At 47.8% G+C, this 19577-nt stretch overlaps 1 protein-coding gene across 2 annotated transcripts in view; it reads right to left on the bottom strand.

The window, feature by feature from the left end:
* Positions 1 to 19577, bottom strand: part of LOC133166461 (disks large homolog 1-like) — a 35223-nt gene that overhangs the window by 3935 nt on the left and 11711 nt on the right. For both annotated transcript variants that reach the window (XM_061296389.1, XM_061296390.1), the window contains 11 exons: positions 9390 to 9443; positions 8706 to 8756; positions 8093 to 8217; positions 7178 to 7347; positions 6895 to 7031; positions 6582 to 6726; positions 6079 to 6211; positions 4845 to 5001; positions 4664 to 4766; positions 1516 to 1630; positions 223 to 405 (listed from right to left, as the gene is read on the bottom strand). In XM_061296389.1, coding sequence (XP_061152373.1) covers positions 223 to 405; positions 1516 to 1630; positions 4664 to 4766; positions 4845 to 5001; positions 6079 to 6211; positions 6582 to 6726; positions 6895 to 7031; positions 7178 to 7347; positions 8093 to 8217; positions 8706 to 8756; positions 9390 to 9443 — 1373 coding nt within the window. The remainder of the gene's footprint in view (positions 1 to 222; positions 406 to 1515; positions 1631 to 4663; positions 4767 to 4844; positions 5002 to 6078; positions 6212 to 6581; positions 6727 to 6894; positions 7032 to 7177; positions 7348 to 8092; positions 8218 to 8705; positions 8757 to 9389; positions 9444 to 19577) is intronic.

Genomic DNA, 19577 nt, shown 5'->3' on the forward strand with positions numbered 1-19577 from the left:
AATCCACATGTAAGATAAGAGAAGGCACTTTTCAGAAGCCCGCCCTCAACCAACCAAGCAACCAAGCAACCAACCAAGCAACCAACCAAGCAACCAACCAACCAAGCAACCAACCAAGCAAGCAACCAACCAACCAACCAACCAACCAACCAACCAACCAACCAACCAACCAAGCAACCAACCAAGCAACCAACCAAGCAACCAACCAAGCAACCAACCAACCTTCTGCGGCTGGGGATGACTCCAACCTCTGGGCAGTTTGGGGGAGGGGGGCTGAGGTGGCGCGCAGGCCACCACTCTTCTTCGCCAGCACTGCTCACGTGAAGGATGTCTCCAAAGCGGAAGGGCAGAACCTGATTGGGGCTGCTCGAGTCCGACGCGCTTCCATCGTAGTCAAAGAGCGCTCTGCCAGAAGAGCGCCACGCAATCAAAGGGATGCATACACAATGGTGATTCCACCAATTGAAAGCTGGAGTGAGGCACAAAGCATTCACATGGACAAGATTGGATGCAGATCACATCCAACCATAATAACATGAAATGTCCAACTTGAAAAGATCCATTTGAATAAACACAAGCGCTGGAAAGTGTCCACATCTGTCTCTTTGTGCGCTGCTGTCTGTCTACAATCGGTGTTTGTGCGTGCATGGCTGAATGATGAGCAAGATTCCAAAGCCGTCCACAGGGAAACAACCTTAAAAAATAGGGCAGCGCTGTGTGTTGGATGGCTGCGTGTGAGAGTGTGAAGTAGAGCTGAAACAAGAGCCACCCCACCCAAAGTCCCCACTGCCTTCATCAATAAAACAAAGCAGAGAAGGGCAAATCGGGGAGGGAGACAGATATAGTCTGCCTGCCTGCCTGCCTGCCTCCCAATATTTGGGCTGAAATGTTCATGCGGCAGGAGCAAGGGGACCTTTCGAGTCCCAAACTGAAGCCTTTGCGTGGCCCTCCCCTTTGACTCTTCTCATACTATCTCGACGTGTGTGGTGCGCAACACAAAACACGCGGCAAGCAGAATGCAATTGGAATAGGAGGAGAAATTCAACTCAACTCAAATATTTGTCAAGTAAGAGATGGCAGCTTGCGGATTGCACTTTAGTGCTTGTTCAAGCCATATCATCCAGTGTACAATTCAGCGCTCAATAGTGAATTTCCAAGCATTAGCTTTACAGCTTTCGAGATGACAATATTGATTGGAATGTGTTTGGCATGATGTTACTTTGATGGAGGGAGCCTTGTTTCATAATTAAGGCCAATGTCAAAATAACTCGGAATCAATTCATATTCTCGTCATTTAAAAGAATCGACAGGAATTTCTGGGAGGGCTCTCATTTCACGAGTCAGGAAACACATCGATCGAAGCAACAAGAATTCGTGATCAAATTGAACACAGCTTTTTTTGGGTTCGACATTTGACATAAACAGCAGTTTAACATGACAACAACAGCGGCGGCAGCAGCGGTAGCGGCAGCAAAGCATAAGCACTCTCAATAACAAACGTCACAATGTCATTACCTGACGTAAAGTGTCCGTTTCTGAGTGGAGCGTAGTGACGTGGAGCTGGAACTGACGCTGCTGCTCATCATCTGTTCCCTTAGGTCGTGGATCTTTGCCTCAAAACGACTGTATTCTGCACACACCGGCCGGCACAAGGAGCATTAACAAGGGCATTGGGGCAAACGTTCTTCTCGAAAATGAATGGAGTGCGGCTTTCCTAACAACACTTTTATCCTGGCGTCAAAGTGTAGCCCAGAAACTGGTGGGGTTCAGTGCCTCCAACAAGGTTAAGAATCACTGGTGTAGACGGTAAATATCGATCCAAAAAATGCCATCCTTTCTTGTTTTCCCAAAATATTGAAATGCGACTCAGGCAATTACGCTATGTGGCCGACGGTAAGTATATATTTGATCGCAGCCAAAATACGTCCAAGCGTATGCCATCACTCTGGTTCCAAAGCCTGCAGCAAGACTCTGCAGCCCTCAACCATTATGGTGGGAAAAAAGAATCCAATCAAAGCAAGCTACACTTGAGGTACATAACTAACAGGAAACATACACACACACAAACCAAAGCTATCAAGAACCTCTGTACTGCTCTATTTGGTTTTTTTCTTTTTCTTCTTCTTCATTGGGGATTCATTGCTCAAAGTATTTCACGCAAGGAGGATAATAATAGAAGGAGCACCGCCACTCACGACGACAGTCAAAGTGACCTTTTGGAGGAAATCCATTTCCCCCCCCCCATCACTGACCTCCGTCCATCACCTTCAATCTTACGGCATCGCCGCATCTAATCGGCATGCAAATATTTGCATGAGCATCTTTTGAGCCAACGGACACAAGCACGTGGCCTCAAAACTGTGGCGTGGGATTCAAAGCAAGACGGCGGACACAACCGCAAACAGGGGAAAGGACACAAAACAGAGAAAAGTGACTTCATGTACGAGAGCTAAATGAAGGAAAAAAAGCCAAAACTAAAGAAAAGCACTGTTGGGAAACAAATGAAAAGAAGATAGTCACAAATCAACATCGTCTCTTATGTTGCATGTGACTAACGGCAGGCAGGCAGGCAGGCAGGCAGACAGGCAGGCAGGCAGGCAGGCAGGCAGGCAGACACCCAGGCAGGCAGGCAGGCAGGCAGGCAGGCAGGAAGCTAGCGACTGAGTCCTTTCAGCTTTTGTCTTTTTCAACGGTGGTACTCACATGCTGACGGACGGAGGGCAGGCTGGGCTTGCTTGCTTGCTTGCTTGCTTGCGTGCGTGCTTGCGTGCGCTATGATGCTGATGAGGCGACTTTTAGATGAGTGTCAGTGCATGGAGCAGTCCCACCAAAAAGCCAGAGGGAGCACATAAAAAGGACCGATAGTTCAGAGCACCTCCACGTGTGAGCCTGCTCTAGTGGAAAAGTAAGTGTCGAGATGCAGAAAAAAAATGTGTGTGTGTGTGTGTGTGTGTGTGTTTCCTTCCAGTGCCGCTTGGCTGCTACAGAAACAACAGATGCTAAGGCTCGCTCTCTAGTGTGCTCCTTGCTGTGGCCGCTCCTCCCACTCTGACAGCAGCCACGCAGGCAGCCATGCAGGCAGGCAGGCAGCCACGCAGGCAGCCTGGCACATACACACACACACACACACACACACGCACCCACGCACACATGCGCGGGCAGGCAGGCAGGCAGGCACTGTTTCCTCAGGTCACTCATGCAGCCGAAATGCGAGGTGATGCCAGGCTCTCCTGCCCTACTTTGGCTCAGGGAGTGCCAGTCACCAACACACATATTCCCAAAAACATTTTTCCTTTTGATTGGAGGGAGTTTTCAGGAAGCCCTCACTAATATGTACTGTGATGGATGAAAAATAAAGCCGTTAGGGATGTGTTTCATCTTCAGTAATGACTCTCGGTCTGTCTCTCTCTCGGCCTGTCTGCTCTTTGAATCGCTCTAGTATGAACTCATTCACGGCATATTTCTTTTCAATTTCAGCTTGCGCGTCACGGTCAACGAGCATCATATCTCAAAGTAAGTGAAAAAAGGCAATCAAAAGCAGGAGGCACCTCATAGGCACCTTTATCTTGAGGACAATCAGCATGGTTGCCCTCACAATGTCACTGTGATCCATCACACAATAAGATGGACAAATTACAGCCCTACCAAGGTCCAATCTTGAGCACACAATGACGGCTCATTTTTGCCACAAGCCTCCTCCACTTTGTCACAAATAGAGGCCACGAGCATATAGTGTCATAAGCAGACAAGCAAGACAAGCGGAGCTAATCCCCTGTGCGCCACCTCAGCATTGCTGCCGACAGACATGGACTGCGACTGTGTGCGCGTGACAGTGACAGTTGTGTGTAAGCCATGGGACTAAGACGGAAATCAAACAGAAGGCTTGACGACAATAGTCCCACAGCAGGAAAGGAAGGGCCCACTTGAAGCTGCCAAATCAGCTACTCATGACATGGAAAGCCATATGCACATCAAATGATCATCGAAATGCACAACAATGTGCACAACATGTTGTGAAATGCACAACAATGCTGCTCAGACTTCCAAATTCACCACATGGAAGGTCAAAAGCCGCCTCCTTTCTTTGCACCACCTCTTAATCAATCCATGTTGCCATTTGGGACCTTTTCTGCCATTTCACTCTCCGTCCCACTACTTTGCAGAAAGAGCTTCCTAAAGAGGTCTTTTCACTTTGTACGTATCGACATTTGTTCTGCGTTGGATGACAGCAGGTCGTGTTCCTCGTATAAATAAATAACAGAAGGATCAACAAATAAACACACACAGCATGACTCACTCACATTAGAAGCAAGTATGTATGTGCGCCTTTGCCTGTTTATGTGGTGGAAGCAGAGGGCGCACCGCAGGTCGCTGCTCAGTATTGCCACGGGAGCCGGACAGATACGGCCTTCAAAAGGACGCACGCACGCACGCACGCACGCACGTACGCACGCATCAATCCACAGCATGAACAGAAGGGCTGAAGGAAGCTCATTCAACAGTCACTAATCAGCACTATAGGAGAGTCAGCACACAGGAAAGAAAGAAAAAAGTACAACAAGACCAAAAGGATTCCCGCTTTACTAATCCTACACTCCCTCCTTGACAAATACTCACATATACATTAGCCAGGCCATTAGCACTTGGGTCCGGTCCCACTCACCTTCCGGTTTATACTGCGCTACAACGGTGACCGTTTGTCCCGCGTTCTTCAGAGCCGCAGCCGCCTGCTCGTGGGTCGCTGTCGACAGGTCAACTCCATTCACCTACATCCAAAGGCACATACTAGTACTTTGAGAAAGCAAAGAGCCAAATCCACAAACAACATCTTGGCACCCACGTACAGAGAGGATCCGGTCCCCCTTGTGGAGTTCCCCGCAAAGATCAGCTGGACCACCAGCTAGAATGAAGGAGATGAATATTCCTTCGCCATCTTCTCCTCCAACGATATTGAAACCAAGACCCGTAGACCCTCGGTGAAGCAACACACGCCGAGGCTCCCTAAGGGAAAGAACGCAAGACGGTTTTGGCACTTCCCGACTCCACGGAAAAAGAAATATTTTCATTTCAAAACAGGCCCTTCCTCAGTGGAAGCATGTCTACAGCAGTAAAGCCAAGTTAACTGTATGTAGAAGAAGCGAGGGAGGGAGGGAGGGAGGAGTGACAACATCAAAAAGGAAATACTAACAGTTGTTAGGCTGAAAAGAATTCTTCTTGGTCTCATTTTGTATTACCTATACATGAAATTTCAAGAGGGAGGGAGGGAGGTAGGGAGGGAGGGAGGGAGGGCGAGCGTTTATATCATATGCACCGTAGATGGGAAGAGCCATGCATTACACTGGAAGGAAAGCTAGAGCTCACTACGGTTGCCCAGTAGATGGCGCTACCGTATCATGAAATTCAAATGTTCAACATTATGAAGCATTTTCCTCAGTCGTACTATACTGTGTAAATCGTAGATTTCAGGGTTAGACAAATCCGTATACGTATGGATATATGTATACGTCTATATATGTAGACGTGGATATACACGCACGCACGCACACACACACACACACACACACACACACACGCACACACACACACACACACGCAGACACAGGCCACCACCACCACCACAAAGCTCAGAAAGAAAGAGCATACATCCAAATGACCATTCGGCAGTCAGTCTGCAGCTTATCAGATTTATTATAGTGAAAAGATTGTGATTGGGCAAAAAGATGATGACGTTCGGAGTCATATTCTAGTAACCACGGTGACGCCAGTTGAGTGACGTGGATTGTGATAGGCTGTAATCCTCCCATTAAAATGGATTAAAGATAGTAAAGCAGCCCCGACCCGACCCGACCCGACCCAGAGTGAATGTGCACGTGTCTACGTATGTGACCTCAGTTTACATGCCAGATGAAAATTCTGATTGCCATCTGCCAAATTGACACAAGCATGCGCGCACACCCAAACACATGCACGCACGTCACAAGCTTGCAAGCAGAGGTCAGGCAGTGAATTTGGGCTCTCGTCAAAGGTTAACCTTAACATTACAAACGTTTGTCTTTTCTGCACCGACACGTTACTTACCTTGTGAAGTCGTCGTTTTCCGTCACGGACCTGGGCATCGGTGAGTATCTGGGCGTGGTCAGTGGGGCCGGGCTAACAGACTGGCTCCCGCTCATGTAGGGGCTTATGTGATTGTCATGATGCGAAGGGTAGGCTGGGATCAAAACAAAAGCAAGTCTCCTTCATCATCCAGTCACATCGTGTTAAAGGCAACATCGTGAATGAGCAGCTCATCCTATCAAGACTTTGTGCTTGACCACGTTTTCTTTTGTTTGCAGCGGTCGCTGGGGAAGAGGGTGTACTAGAAATTGTGGGGTTTTTTTTTGTTGTCTTAGAAATGAAAAAAAAAATCCATTTAAAGTCGAGGGTGTCCCCCCGCCAATGTTCTAACCATCACGCAGGCCATTCAAGCACAGGTGGCAAGAAATGCGTCGGTCGGCAACGTCGCGTAGAATAGCTAGGGCTGCTATTCAAGCTTGTGTCACCCGCAATCTATTTGAATGGAACATCAAGCACATACTTACAATTGGTGACATCGGGAGGAGGAAAGGTTTCGTCCATAAAGACAGAAGTGTGTTTGGCCACGCGTAGGTAAACAACATCTGGGGTTGACTTTAGGGCTGCAACTGCTTCCTCATGAGAAACCTCCTCTAAAGAAGATGCATTTACCTGGAGACACATCATTAAATGGATGTATGTGTGTGTATTCAATCGTTCGATTCGATTCCATGAGACATTGTGATTTCCTAGGAATGCAGCAGAACGGATCATTTGCACATGTAATGATGTGAATGTGCGTTCATTGTCAATAGTGATTGAGATGAACATAATACTTACAGCTACAAGTTTGTCCCCTATCTGTAGCCGGCCATCTTTTTGTGCAGCACCCCCCTCGATGATCTTTGTCACATAAATGCTGTTGTCACCTGGAACGTGTTGATTTCCTACTCCACCAGCTATACTAAATCCCAGGCCTGAAACGAAACAATCGACACTTGACTCTTCTGATACGCTTCATATTCCGGTTACGTTTGATAGATAGGCCAGAAGGGAGGGACTTTTTTTAGTTTGGGTTTTTCAATCAATACATTTGCAAGTACTCGCGTTTGTCGTTCTTTACCTTTGGGTCCTTTGACTAGCTTGATGTCCACCATTTTATCGGTAAGGCTCTTCTTGCGTCGTACGCACAGTCGGACCAAACCTCCGGCATCCTTGAGTGCCTCCACCGCCCCGCTGTGGGTCACTTCCCTGACGTCGGTGTCGTTGACCCGGACGATGGAGTCGTTCACCCTGCGCGAGCGGCAACATCATAAGAGCTGCACGACTAGGTATTCAAATCCAATCTGAGGCCCTCGCCATAAGGAAGAGCAATTTGCAACAATTCAAATGTGCAGCATCCTCGTTCCTTCCGTTTCCCGCGCCTACTTAAGCTACTACATTTGCTCGGACCAATATACTAATAACGACGTCAACGGCTCGGACGGACGGCTGGCCGTATTCCAGATAGATGCTTGGGTCTACTGTGGAGGAAGAAGCTGACCTTGAGCCGGAGCAGACTGTGGGCAGCATCCCATCAGAAATCAATGCGACCGACCGACGGAAAATAAATAAAGCTATGGCTTGCAAAAAAAAAAAAAAACGAGCACGTGTTTGATATGAATGTTGGAGTCTCTTGCGAAAGGACAGTGCTAGGACGAAAACTCACAAACCCCGTCCGCCAGCCAGCCCGCCCGCCCGCCAGCGCCCAGCCCCTCCCCACGTAAATGGATTGCGCCGCCATGGCCGTGGTATTTCTTTCAAACGGGTAAGCCGTAGCTTACGCTGGGCCGCCGTGGAAACTCCGGCGCCACAGTTTCATTGACGTAGCTTCCTTTTCCCTGATTTCAGGCTTAACCCGCTTTCTGATGGCCGCCCTTCCCCAGACGTGAAGCGAAATCCCTTCACAAGTTGCCCAAAAGGCTGCTTTGATCCATTCCAACTTCAACATAGTCGCTATTATCAAATGAAATGATTTTGCGCAGCAGGGATGTCTCACTTGAGTCGTCCATTCTGGGCCGCGGCCCCTCCGGGTATAATCTTGGTAATGAAGATGGACGGATCTTCTCCAATATGGGGATTGTCGGTCCCTCCTGCAATACTGAAGCCCAAACCTGAGTTACCCTGTGGACAAACACAGATGACGGAGGTGAGCGTTTTCACGGCAGCACGGCCGCTACGTACTAGTGACTAGTCCTAATAGAAATAAGCAGCCACTCATGATTTGCCACCATTTGTTTGACAGTGTTGGGTTCTGTGTGCCAACACGACGATGTGCGACGATGGATGTGGCTCATTTTGCTATTGCCATTTCTCTATTTGCGTGTATGTGTGTCTTGAAAGCAGTGGCGCTCGAGCAGACAGATCCAGGTCACAGGAGAAAAGAAGAAGCAGCCAGAGGAATGAATGGATGAATGAATGAATGAATGAATGAATGGCAAGAGAGCCTCAGGGAGAGAGAGAGAGAGAGAGACAAAGGAGAGTATCATTGAGAGAGGAGACACGACAACGCACAAAGGAAGGAGACGGACGGACGGGGAAGAAAGGAAAGAAAGTTGGAGGAAATAGTCGTAGCTTTAGTATCGTATTGGTACAAATCCTTCTGTTTTTACCCGCTCCAACGTGATTTCCTCATATTCAAAGTCTGCTTCTGTTCCATTGACCTGTTTGAGACGGCATATGTAGAAACAGAGAATGGGATTTGTGAGTATGATCAAAGAAAAAAAAACATCACAATGTCTGTCAACTTGTTTGCATCGCACTCAATTCAGATGGAATGATTTCATATTCTCGCATACATCCTGGCTTCCATATATGAACACAAACGGCATCCCGAGTCATCGCCTTGTCTTGCTTTCACATGAGTAGAGACTACATTTCCATCATTGCCAACAAGGAATATGAAGAGGGATTATTCCTGGACACTCAAATATTTACGGCATCGTGGAAAAGAATCGTCTCACGTGGAGTCGTCATTTTTAACCTCGGCGCTTTTCTTCAAATGATATGGGCAAAAATGTATAGTAAGTGAAACTTCACAAAAGGCATCTCTTTGGATTTCAGAGCAATTACATAATAAGGTTAGACGCCCATTTGCTGTGGCAGCTGGCTAGAGGTAAAACGACATCTGGGCCCATATTATTCTGGATTCAACCATTGTATCCAGAGGTCACCAATTAGGGCGGAACCATTTCTGGAAACCAAACCAGCATCACAATGTAGCAAAATGAACCACGCACGCACGCGTGGGTCAGTTCTTTTTTCCTTTCCAAACATATTTTCAAAGTGGTACTCACATATGGGGGGGTGTCCACACTGTCTGTGTTCACCACCAACGGAGGGGGGTTGGCCTGCAAGATACAATAAAGTTGATGAATCAATGCTCGTTACGGAAGGAAGGAAGAAAGAAAGAAGAAGAAGAAGAAGAAGCAGAAGCAGAGCCCTGCGACAACTCACTCGTCTCATGTTTTGGTACAGCATGGGGACGGCTAGCATGAAGCCGCTGCGCTGCGCCGCGTACACCACATGGCATGCTGCGCAGCCCTCTCAACAGACAATACCAATTCAAAGCGTCATCATTGATGAGGCAGGCAGGCAGGCACCACTCACTCAATTGACATTCAAAGAATCCACTTGCACATACATCATTGATTTGCCACTTTGCAGCAATGCATCAAAGTGCATGATATGCTACTGGAAACAAAAAGCCCAGCTCTTTCTTGTCCATCTACCAGTGAGGGATCAGAATTGCAAAGGAAAAGAACGGATGAAGCAGACACACGAGCTTTTCTGCTTGGCAAATGCTCTTCCTCACTCAATCACATGGAGTCCCTCATGGAGTCCACCTCTCCTATTTTGCCCCATCTCAGAGTGTATGGACGCGATCCAATATCCGAGTCGTCTCCCATAAAGCAAAAATCCGCTAGAAGGAGAATTTGAAGCTCACTGTGTGTTCATAAAGCAAATGAAGTGTCCAGCCAGCATCAGTGCAACAGAGCAGGAATAGCATTTAGCGCTCAATACTAATCTCAATCTCGCTCATCCATCCATCCATCCATCCATCCATCCATCCATCACGTCCCCTGATCTCTCGCTCGCTCACTCGTTCGCTCTTTGTCTCTCCTTCCCTCTGTCTGTCTATCTAGCACCACGTGTCCAATCTGTCAGTCATACTGAATGGATGCTTGATCCCACATGGGAAGCGAAAAAGAGAGAGGATCAGAGGGATTAGTCGCATGGTCGGGAGGAGTCAAGTCAACAACAGCAACGAGGAGCAGAAGGTGCACATGACAAGTTCAACCTTTTGGAAAAAAAGATTGCTATTTTTCCCGCCAAATTCTGAGCAAAAGCGCTCAGACGTACTTTGAATTCACTCATCTAAGATTTACGTACGGATGAAATGTCTCCAAAGGAATTCATCTGGTTTCATGTCATCATTTGTGAATCTTACTTTCATGTCCCAATTTCAAATCTTTTATTCATTTGATTCGATGATTAGAATGCAACATAGTATTTTGCATTGAGTTGAATGGCAGCATTGTTTTGCAACAGCTCGCTCTGTTCTTCCTCTGACCTGAAAACTAAGCCCTGAACACTCACGTGAAAATGTCAAAGAAAGAAAGCAAATCTTGACAAAGAGGTAAGAAGAAAATGCCAGCATATGTCCAAAGCAGCTTGAATAGGATCAGATTAAGGACAATTTCAGATCGGGCAACACGCTGAGCTGAGCTGTGCTGTGCTGTAATCAAAAATGGACTCTAATCCCTACTCTGGTCCCAAAATGTTCTCTTCTCAGGTGTTAGTACAACAGAAGTTGGTCAAAAATAAATAGCTCACAATTCAACAGCTTTTCGGAATTTAGGGCTGCTCCTGCTCTTTGGAACTTTCAACGTGAATTGGACACAGGATTGTATCCAATCAATTAGCAATGAACTACTTCACACGATCCAGACTGGTTGCCTATGCAACCTACCTGTACACGTACATGGGCTTGTATTTGTGGAAAGCGCTGCGTGTGAGCGGCGGCGGCGGCGGGGGGTTCCACAGAGCACAAGTAGGAGTCATTGGGCCACGGTCTGCTCCCGGCCTTGGCTTTGCTTTTGCTCTTTGTCACAGTGTCTTTCAAGTTTTGCAAATTTCCTCCTCCAGCGGCGGCCCTGTTAGCTAGCTGCGTGGGCAACGTGCTCCAGCCGTAACCAGCCAGAGCTGAACACAGCGCTGTCTGTGCCGAGTGAAACGGATGGATGGAAAGAGACTGCGAGCAGTGCGGCAAAAGAGGAGAACGTTGAGATTGGTAGTCCTGGAACAACAAATTGCGACTCTTGGAGTCACTCTGCTGCTGCTGCTGCTGCTGCTGATGATGATGACAGAGTTGATGCCACGATGGCGAGGAAAGCGGGCGACCTCCCGAGGCAAGAGGGAGAAAGTGTTGCCGGTTTGGAGAAAAATGCTGCTGCTGCTGCTGCTGCTGCTGCTGATGATGACAGAGTTGATGCCACGATGGCGAGGAAAGCGGGCGACCTCCCGAGGCAAGAGGGAGAAAGTGTTGCCGATTTGGAGAAAAATGCTGCTGCTGCTGCTGCTGGTGCTGCTGGTGCTGGTGGTGCTGGTGCTGCTGCTGGTGCTGCTGCTGATGACCTGGCCACAGACACATCTGATGATGGCTCGAGGAATGCAGGAGATGATTGGGTGATTCCGGCGCCAGCTGGTAGCTGTGTAACGGCGGCGGCGCTAGGTGACATTGACTCGGAGACGGAATGTGGTAATAACTGGGTGAAGGCGAAGGAAGAGGTTTGGGCGAAGGACAGCCTTTTTGACTAGTGTGCTTGGGCGAGTGGAGGGGGGAACGCTGCCATTGACTTGTCTGGACTTGCAGTAATTTGGGGCTACGCTTGGAGGGATGATGCTGGCTCTTGCCGGACTTGACCTTCCCTTTGCTGGATTTTCCCTTGGAAGAGCCGGCGGGCTTTTTAGGGCTACAACAGAAGTCGTGGCTGTGGAAGTAAGTGGTCATAGCGGCAGGAAGGCCACATCCGTGGCGGCGGCGGCGGCGGCTGAGTCTTCTTTCCCTCTTACCGCTCCATCGCCTCGACAGGGATGACAAAAGAGCCGCTCACGTAATGTAGGTCGACGGAGAACCGAAAGCAACGTCGGACCTTCCCCCTTCCACCTTCATTTGTCTCCTCCGTCCATTCCGACCGACAAAGAGCTCCACGTTTGGGAAAAGCCTTTCCGTGCCTGCCACCTGGGCTAGGGCATGAATTGAAGAAAGCCAGGTCTTGAAGTGTGACAATGAACCTCAGTTGGGTGAAGCTGGCTTTCAGTCTTTACGTTAGGACAGAATGGACGCAAAGTCTGTTCCTGCATCCCAAAGGAAGACTTTCCACCAACAGGCTACAGGCTGGGCTCCAGTTACCACTCTCTCAGATAATGCGCATCCTCCAAGTTCAGGTGGCACTTCAAACATACTCCGGCTTTCTTCGGGAAATCCACTTGCGATGTTGCCCATTTATATTCCAGAGGGGAACCCATAGCTAAACACACCCACACCCACACCCACGTCTTTGGGAAATTAGAGTCCGAAAGAATAATCAAGAAAAAAAATGCTTGACTTGATCTTCAAAACTTGACATGAGCTCACGTCTTTCTTTTCAGATGCTCTCATGTTTGTGCCTCCTCGCTCTTGCCGTCCGTCCCCCTCCGTACAAGTGGGATGCGCTCTCGCTCGCTCGTCCCGGACCGGACCGGCCAATTAGAAGCTTGGGCGCTCTTGTGAACATGACGGCAGCCAGGCGTGACTAATCGATAGGAACGCAGGGCTCACAGCAAAGCGCTCGCGGTCAGCGTGGAAGAGTATGATGCGTCCCGAGCCGTGATTGGTGGAGAACCTTTTTGTTCTTCTTCTTTTGAAGCAAAACATGGCAAGCCAGGTCAGGTGCCTGAGTGTTTCTATGCACTGACCTAGTTACTTACAAGAATGCATCTTTTTACAATTCCAATAAAGTTGTGCAAACACAATACAATGATGTGCAAGAACATTTCAACTTGTATTCGATCGATGACTAGAACCACGACGGAGCGCAAGCCGCCTACATCGCTGTTGAATATAAACATTAGTCTTTGAAACTTTAGCGTTGAAGGCTATAGATTTGTTTTCTCTTCTTCCTATCTTTATGGTTGGGGAAATGAAATGATTCCATGACGTTAGCGCCCGGCCAAGCCTGCCTTTGGCCATCTACAGCTGGTATTTGACAATGAACATGGCTTAGTGATTTCTATCAATAAATGGCTTTGAGGTCCAAATCTATAATGTCAGCTTGGCACACGTTGCTCCTCGAAAGAAGACGGCGTATATGGAAGCGTCCGCCTATATAAAGAAAGCAGGGAGATGATGAGGGAAAGGTTGTTTTATCGTTGCGCATGTACTGTGTAAAGTGCTGCCAGGGCTGTAGGCTAGCTAGCTAGCCGCAAGATGATGAATAGCAAGATGAATAGGCAAGGCAGTTGGCAACACAATGTTAAATGAAGCCAAGACTAAAATATTGCTTGGAGGGAAGGGGGGGGGGGGCTGCTAACAAGTGAGGAGAGGAATCAGACCATTACTCTATGTTGCCATGAAACCAGAAAAAAAAAAAAAGACAGGGATCTTAAAGGACTATTTGTGAACTTGCCATGTGTATTTTCTGCACTTTAGCAGTATACAGTTTTACAGGTGAAGGCATGCTTCAGGAGAAATGCATTAAAGACCAATCATTAAGATCCTTGCAGCAGATTTTGCACCGGCCCACATGCAGCCAACCCAGCCAGCCAGCCATCCAGCCAGCCATCAATCATTAAGATCCTTGCAGCAGATTTCGCACCGGCCCACATGCATCCCTGCATCCATCCATCCGTCCATCCATCCATCCATCCATCCATCCATCCATCCATCCATCCATCCATCCATCCATCCGTCCATCCATCCGTCCATCCGTCCATCCATCCGTCCATCCATCATATTACATTGCCCTGTCAGACAAAAATGTACTGTATCGGTGGACCAGGTTCACGACACGTTTGTGCAGAGCCCCGAAAAGCACATGAGCGGAACATTTTCTGTGCTTGTGTTGCATTACAGAAGGCATTAAAATGATTGCTCATGGACAGAGAAGAGGCTAGAGGGAAACAAGTGCAAAGAGTCGATAGCGAGACTCGCTGTGTGAGGGAGGGAAGAGTGTGAACTGATATGAAAGTATCATCCCACACACACACAAGATGATGCAACACCCAACAGTCATATGCACTCATTTGACTGTGTCGTTGCATATACGTACGTATGTGCACAAGTATTTCAAAGCCTTGAGGTCTTTCTTTTTGACTTTCTCCAAAGCTGCTTTCACAGACCGATCGATGCGGACATTGACTAGCGCAAAGTCATCCCCACGTTGATGCCTCCTACACTGATGACCGACGCAATAAAGTGGCTCAGGTTGTAAACATCTTCTCTAGCTTTCGTCACACCCCTAAAAAAGTGAAAACATAAAGCCCTCCCTCTTCGTCTTATATTCGAGTCCATTTTCAGACACCTCAGGTAGATGTGATCCAAAAGAAGCATGTGTGAAAACGGGTTAGCACTCAAGTCATGCTTTTCATCGTCACCTTTGTCCAGAATGTATTTTTGCACGTATGGGTCCCGATGGCAAAATGCAATAGGTCTGTCTGTCTGTCTGTCTGTCTGTCTGTCTAAAGAGTGCAATTGATACTATTGTTCTTTTTCGATGAAATGAATCCTAAAGATTGTCTTCATCGTTTCATATTTGCGCTTGTCAACATTTCTTTCCTCCCACTTGTGCTATAATGTACTCGATTGTCTCGGAGTGTGCAAGTAAGCTTGTGGGAGGTGAAGGAAGAAGCAAAAGGATGATGATGATGATGATGATAAAAATACAACTGTACTACTCTAAAGATAGCCACAGTCTTTTTTTCTACATCACAACCAATTTGAAATGACTGAAGAATGGCTTTTCGGCTTGAACTTAACAAGTCTTTTACTCCAGGAGGCTCTGGGCATTTACGACTTCAGAAGCTTATCATACAGCTTTCATTTTCCGGAGCATCTATTTGAAGCCGTTTTTTGGATTCCAAAGGCTTCCTTGGTCATCTTATTGAGCCATCTTATTGAGCTGTGTGCTTCCTTGCTTCCTTCCTTGCTTCCTTGCTTCCTTCCTTGCTTCCTTCCTTGCTTGCTTTCTTCCTTCCTTCCTGCACTTCCACTCGCAGCAAAGCATCTTCTCAAGGTTCACAACATGCCTTCATCGGTTGAGTATGATAGCAGCAGTTCACATCAACACGGATCCAACCTCTTCTGCCACCACCCCGATCTCCCACCTAGCGCAACTCACAGTCGAGACGTGCGTTACCTGGCTAGACGTAATGCAATCGGTGAAGGCGCTCCTCTTGGAGAAGAAGAGAAGGAGCTGCTGCCAGCGAGAGGAGGACGTGGAAGGAGAGGAGGAGGCAGGAGAAGAGGTGGATGGGGAGGAGTTGTGCGGCGCCGCCAGTTCCTCCGAGGAGCAACGCTTTGGTCCCTGCTTTGCTTTGACGCCCAGCCCTGCACCTTGGCCCCCAGAACTTCCACCTCCCCTCCCACTGCGGGGGTACAGAGTATTGTTGCCAAAAATATAGTTCATCTTTGCTTGTCACCTTCTTCTGTCTGTCAGACAACAAGGTGTTTACGTCCAAACGCTTTTTGTTCTTCTGTCCATTTTGGATTTGCTATCCAATGCAGAGTGCGTGATGAGTGATGAGGCACAGCAGTAGTCTTTTCTGGTCTTTTCTTCTCCTTTTCTTCCACGAGAGCAGATGGCAGATGAAAAGCTTTTTACAATTGGAACCTGAGCATCTCGGAGCATGCAGTCCATTGGTTCATCCACTCTTGGTCCAATCTTTGCTTCCTTTTGCCCATGGTCTCCAGACCCTAAGTCTATAAGTGGACAATCAACAAAGAGGGAGCGTGCGAGAGAGGGAGCGCGCGAGGGAGCGCGGGCCGGCCGGATGGCACGCCAATATCGAAAGGGACTCGCCAGTTATTTCTTTTGTCTTCTTCCAAAACAAGCTCTCCTCTTCCGAGGAGATGGCCGGTCAACCTGCCTTGTGCCGCGCTGCCGCCGTACGAGCGGCTGACGGACAGACAGACGCAAGGAAGCAGGTGGAAAGATGCAGGCATCTCAAGTGGGAGGATGGAGGCTTTGCATCATCACGCTGGAAGTCGTCAGGGCTTCCGACATCTCTTATCTCATCTCATCTCACTCCAAGTCACTCTCTTGACGTCTCACAGTTGATTATTGGCTCTCTCCTTCTCTCTCTTTTGCTACCTCGCCTCCAACCCACCCACCTACTCTCTTCTCCTTCTCCCTCTCTCTCTCGCTCTCTCTCGCTGCCTCGCTCCAGCCTGCTAAATTGTTTCGTAGACTCTTTTGAAGCTGCAATTTGACACCTCACTCCCTTCCTCAGATACTATGCTGGTTGAAGCCACGCCTTTAAACGCCAAACAACCACTGATGCCAAATCCGATTCTCAATACAAGCACACAAAAGACACGACTGCAGTGGCACATACAGGCAGACAGACAGACAGACAGACAGACAGACAGACAGACGACGCAATGATGCACGTTACTGGCTGAGGTCATGAAAAGCACTTCCAACTTGGGGGATACCCCCTCATCTCAACAAGCGCAAAGTAAGCAGATCTTTTCACAGCAGCAAGTCTGCACATTTCATCATTCCATTGGCTTGATTTGGTGAAGAAGCTGACTGACTCTCCTCGGGCTTTTTGCACATACTGCAGCACGCAGCTCTCCCACACACTCTCACATGAACGCGGAATCAGAAGCATGCATGCAGATAGACAGACAGATAGACAGACAGACAGACAGACAGACAGACAGACAGGCAGGCAGGCAGGCAGGCAGGCAGGCAGGCAGGCAGGCAGGCAGGCAGGCAGGCAGGCAGGCAGGCAGGCAGGCAGGCAGGCAGGCAGGCAGGCAGCCACGCAGGCAGACGCAGAGCAGAGCAGAGCAGACTCCTGCATGGCTTCTTGCTGGTGGACACTGACTATGGCGAGTCTTGTCAAAATGACGATGAAACTTTTATCCACGCGCAGAGATTGTTATCAGAGCTTCCAAGCACAATTGAGCGTATTCTAGCGATATAATCCCAATCCTCAGAGAATTGGCCAAAGACATCAAGAGTTTTTGTATCATCCCCGAGGATGAAGCACAGGTGGAGCAGGACCCCAGTTACAGCTTCTTCCTGTGTTTCCTTGGGAACGGTATCTATGGCAACAGCTTTCTGGCTCCCAAAATACACCTACTACTGCAAATGTGTTGAAATGTATGGTTTTGCTCCAAATGATGTTTCACCAACTCGATTTAAAAAATGCACAGACGTGTGCGCATGTGTGTCTATAATGGGAAGAGAAGGTTAGAAAGATGGTAGCAAGGCCATGGAACCAAGCCAAAGCAACTGTATTTTTGCCATCAGGGTTGAGGGGAAGACATTCTTATCACTGGGTCACCTTATGACTGAGGCAATTGGAATGTGACTATGATTGAAAAAACATTGCCAGAAGGTGCTGCTCAAGCGTCTGGTAGAGCACAAGAAAGATAAGCACCTGCCCTGCCGCCCTCTATTATGTGGCTCGCTCTCACTTTCCCCCCTCGCTCTCGCTTGTCAAATGTCAGCGAGTGAATGCCAGCTCTATTCATATTTCATGAGCAATTAAATAAAAGCACACATCATGCATGATTTATATCTTGATCCTCTTAAGGTGGGTAATGGCTAGTTATGGATGATCAAGCACACAACGCAGCTTTGAAGAGTTCCCAAAACTCTTGCAGGAAGCCATCAACCCATTTGATTGTTGTTTTGACAAATACAATGCCATTTCATTGAGTAGGATTGCTACAAACCAATCCGGTCCTTCCTTTGTGCTGGGAATGTGAACAGTTTTGCATGCGTATGTACGTAGGTCTTTTGGAAACCATACCACAACATAAGGAGATGGATGGTGGAAGCTGAAAAGTATTCCAGACAGCAGTCAGATGAGGAGACTGTGCTCTGCTCTCCTCTGCTCTCCTCTGCTCTCCTCTGCTCTCCTCTGCTCTCCTCTGCTCTCCTCTGCTCTCCTCTGCTCTCCTCTGCTCTCCTCTGCTCTCCTCTGCTCTCCTCTGCTCTCCTCTGCTCTCCTCTGCTCTCCTCTGCTCTCCTCTGCTCTCCTCTGCTCTCCTCTCCTCTCCTCTTTGGGTATTGGTTCCTAACCATTTTGGCTCAACCCCAGCTCTTCCATTAGTCCTCTGTTCGATTGTGGTGAGGGAGGGAAGAGCTAGCACGCTGCCACTCCCACTCCTAAAAGGAAAGATACGTATATAGATAGGTAGGTAGGCAGGTGCTTATAGGAGATTGATTGATTGGCACTGGACAGAAAGTGGGAGACAGTGACTTCAATTTTTCACTTCACAGGATGAGAAGAAAATTGACAATCACGGTGGCTTAGAAGACCTATCCATTACAAATTGGAGAAAACGAGATGCATCATTATTTGAAAGAAATGAAACCAAATCACTTTGGTGCTATTGCAAAAAGGCTGCCAACATTTCGCTGCGAGTCAAACTGCAGCGTGTCCAGCCTCTTAGTGTAGCTCATTAAATCGAATTTACCAATGGAAAATGAATGCTTCCGTCTAGAAGTGGCACTCCTCTAACTGCCGCTAGCTCAACTGGTCTGTTGCGAGGAGCATGCTTTGAGCTTTTCCGCACACTCATCAGAGGTTAGCTCAAAGACCTCTGCTGCCTCCATCTGTTTTAAAAGGAATACTACAACCGAATGCACGGCCCGTGGTGCGTGCACGGCCGGTGTTGTGCTTGATTTGGTTCCCCCGTGAGATTTTGTTCCCCCTGCCGCGGGAGCGCGCACGCCTTTTTGGAAAGCGAAAAACCGATGTCGTACGGCGTCGTACGGCGTCAGCACTACGTTGTTTTCAATAAAAACATGAAGAACTCACGTTTGCGTCAGTCAATTTTAATTTTTAGAAGGGATTATTCTCATTTGATGTCTTTAAATTCATCCGCGTTTTGCCATTGAAGCGGGGTGCGTTCAAAGACCAGTCGTACAGACGGAATACTCATTCATTCACCAAAAAGCAACAATATAATTACGTGAGCTCTTTGCATAAACCTCGATGCAAAGAAACTCCTCTTTTTGGGTACAGGCTACAAGGAGTATATATTACAAAGGATACTTTATACTTAATTGTGATCATCATTCATCCATCCATCAATTTTATTGTATTACTCAGGTATTTTCAAAGCAAATTAATATTGTTGCATTTATTAATTTGCTTTAACATGACAGCGCAATATAATTAAAAGCTGACACGATAGCAATGTCAAACGTGTTCATTTAAGAAAAAGCCACACACGTTTTGTGATCAAATCTTTCATAACG

The sequence above is a fragment of the Syngnathus typhle genome, linkage group LG14 (assembly GCF_033458585.1).
Source record: "Syngnathus typhle isolate RoL2023-S1 ecotype Sweden linkage group LG14, RoL_Styp_1.0, whole genome shotgun sequence".
Classification (NCBI taxonomy): Eukaryota; Metazoa; Chordata; class Actinopteri; order Syngnathiformes; family Syngnathidae; genus Syngnathus; species Syngnathus typhle.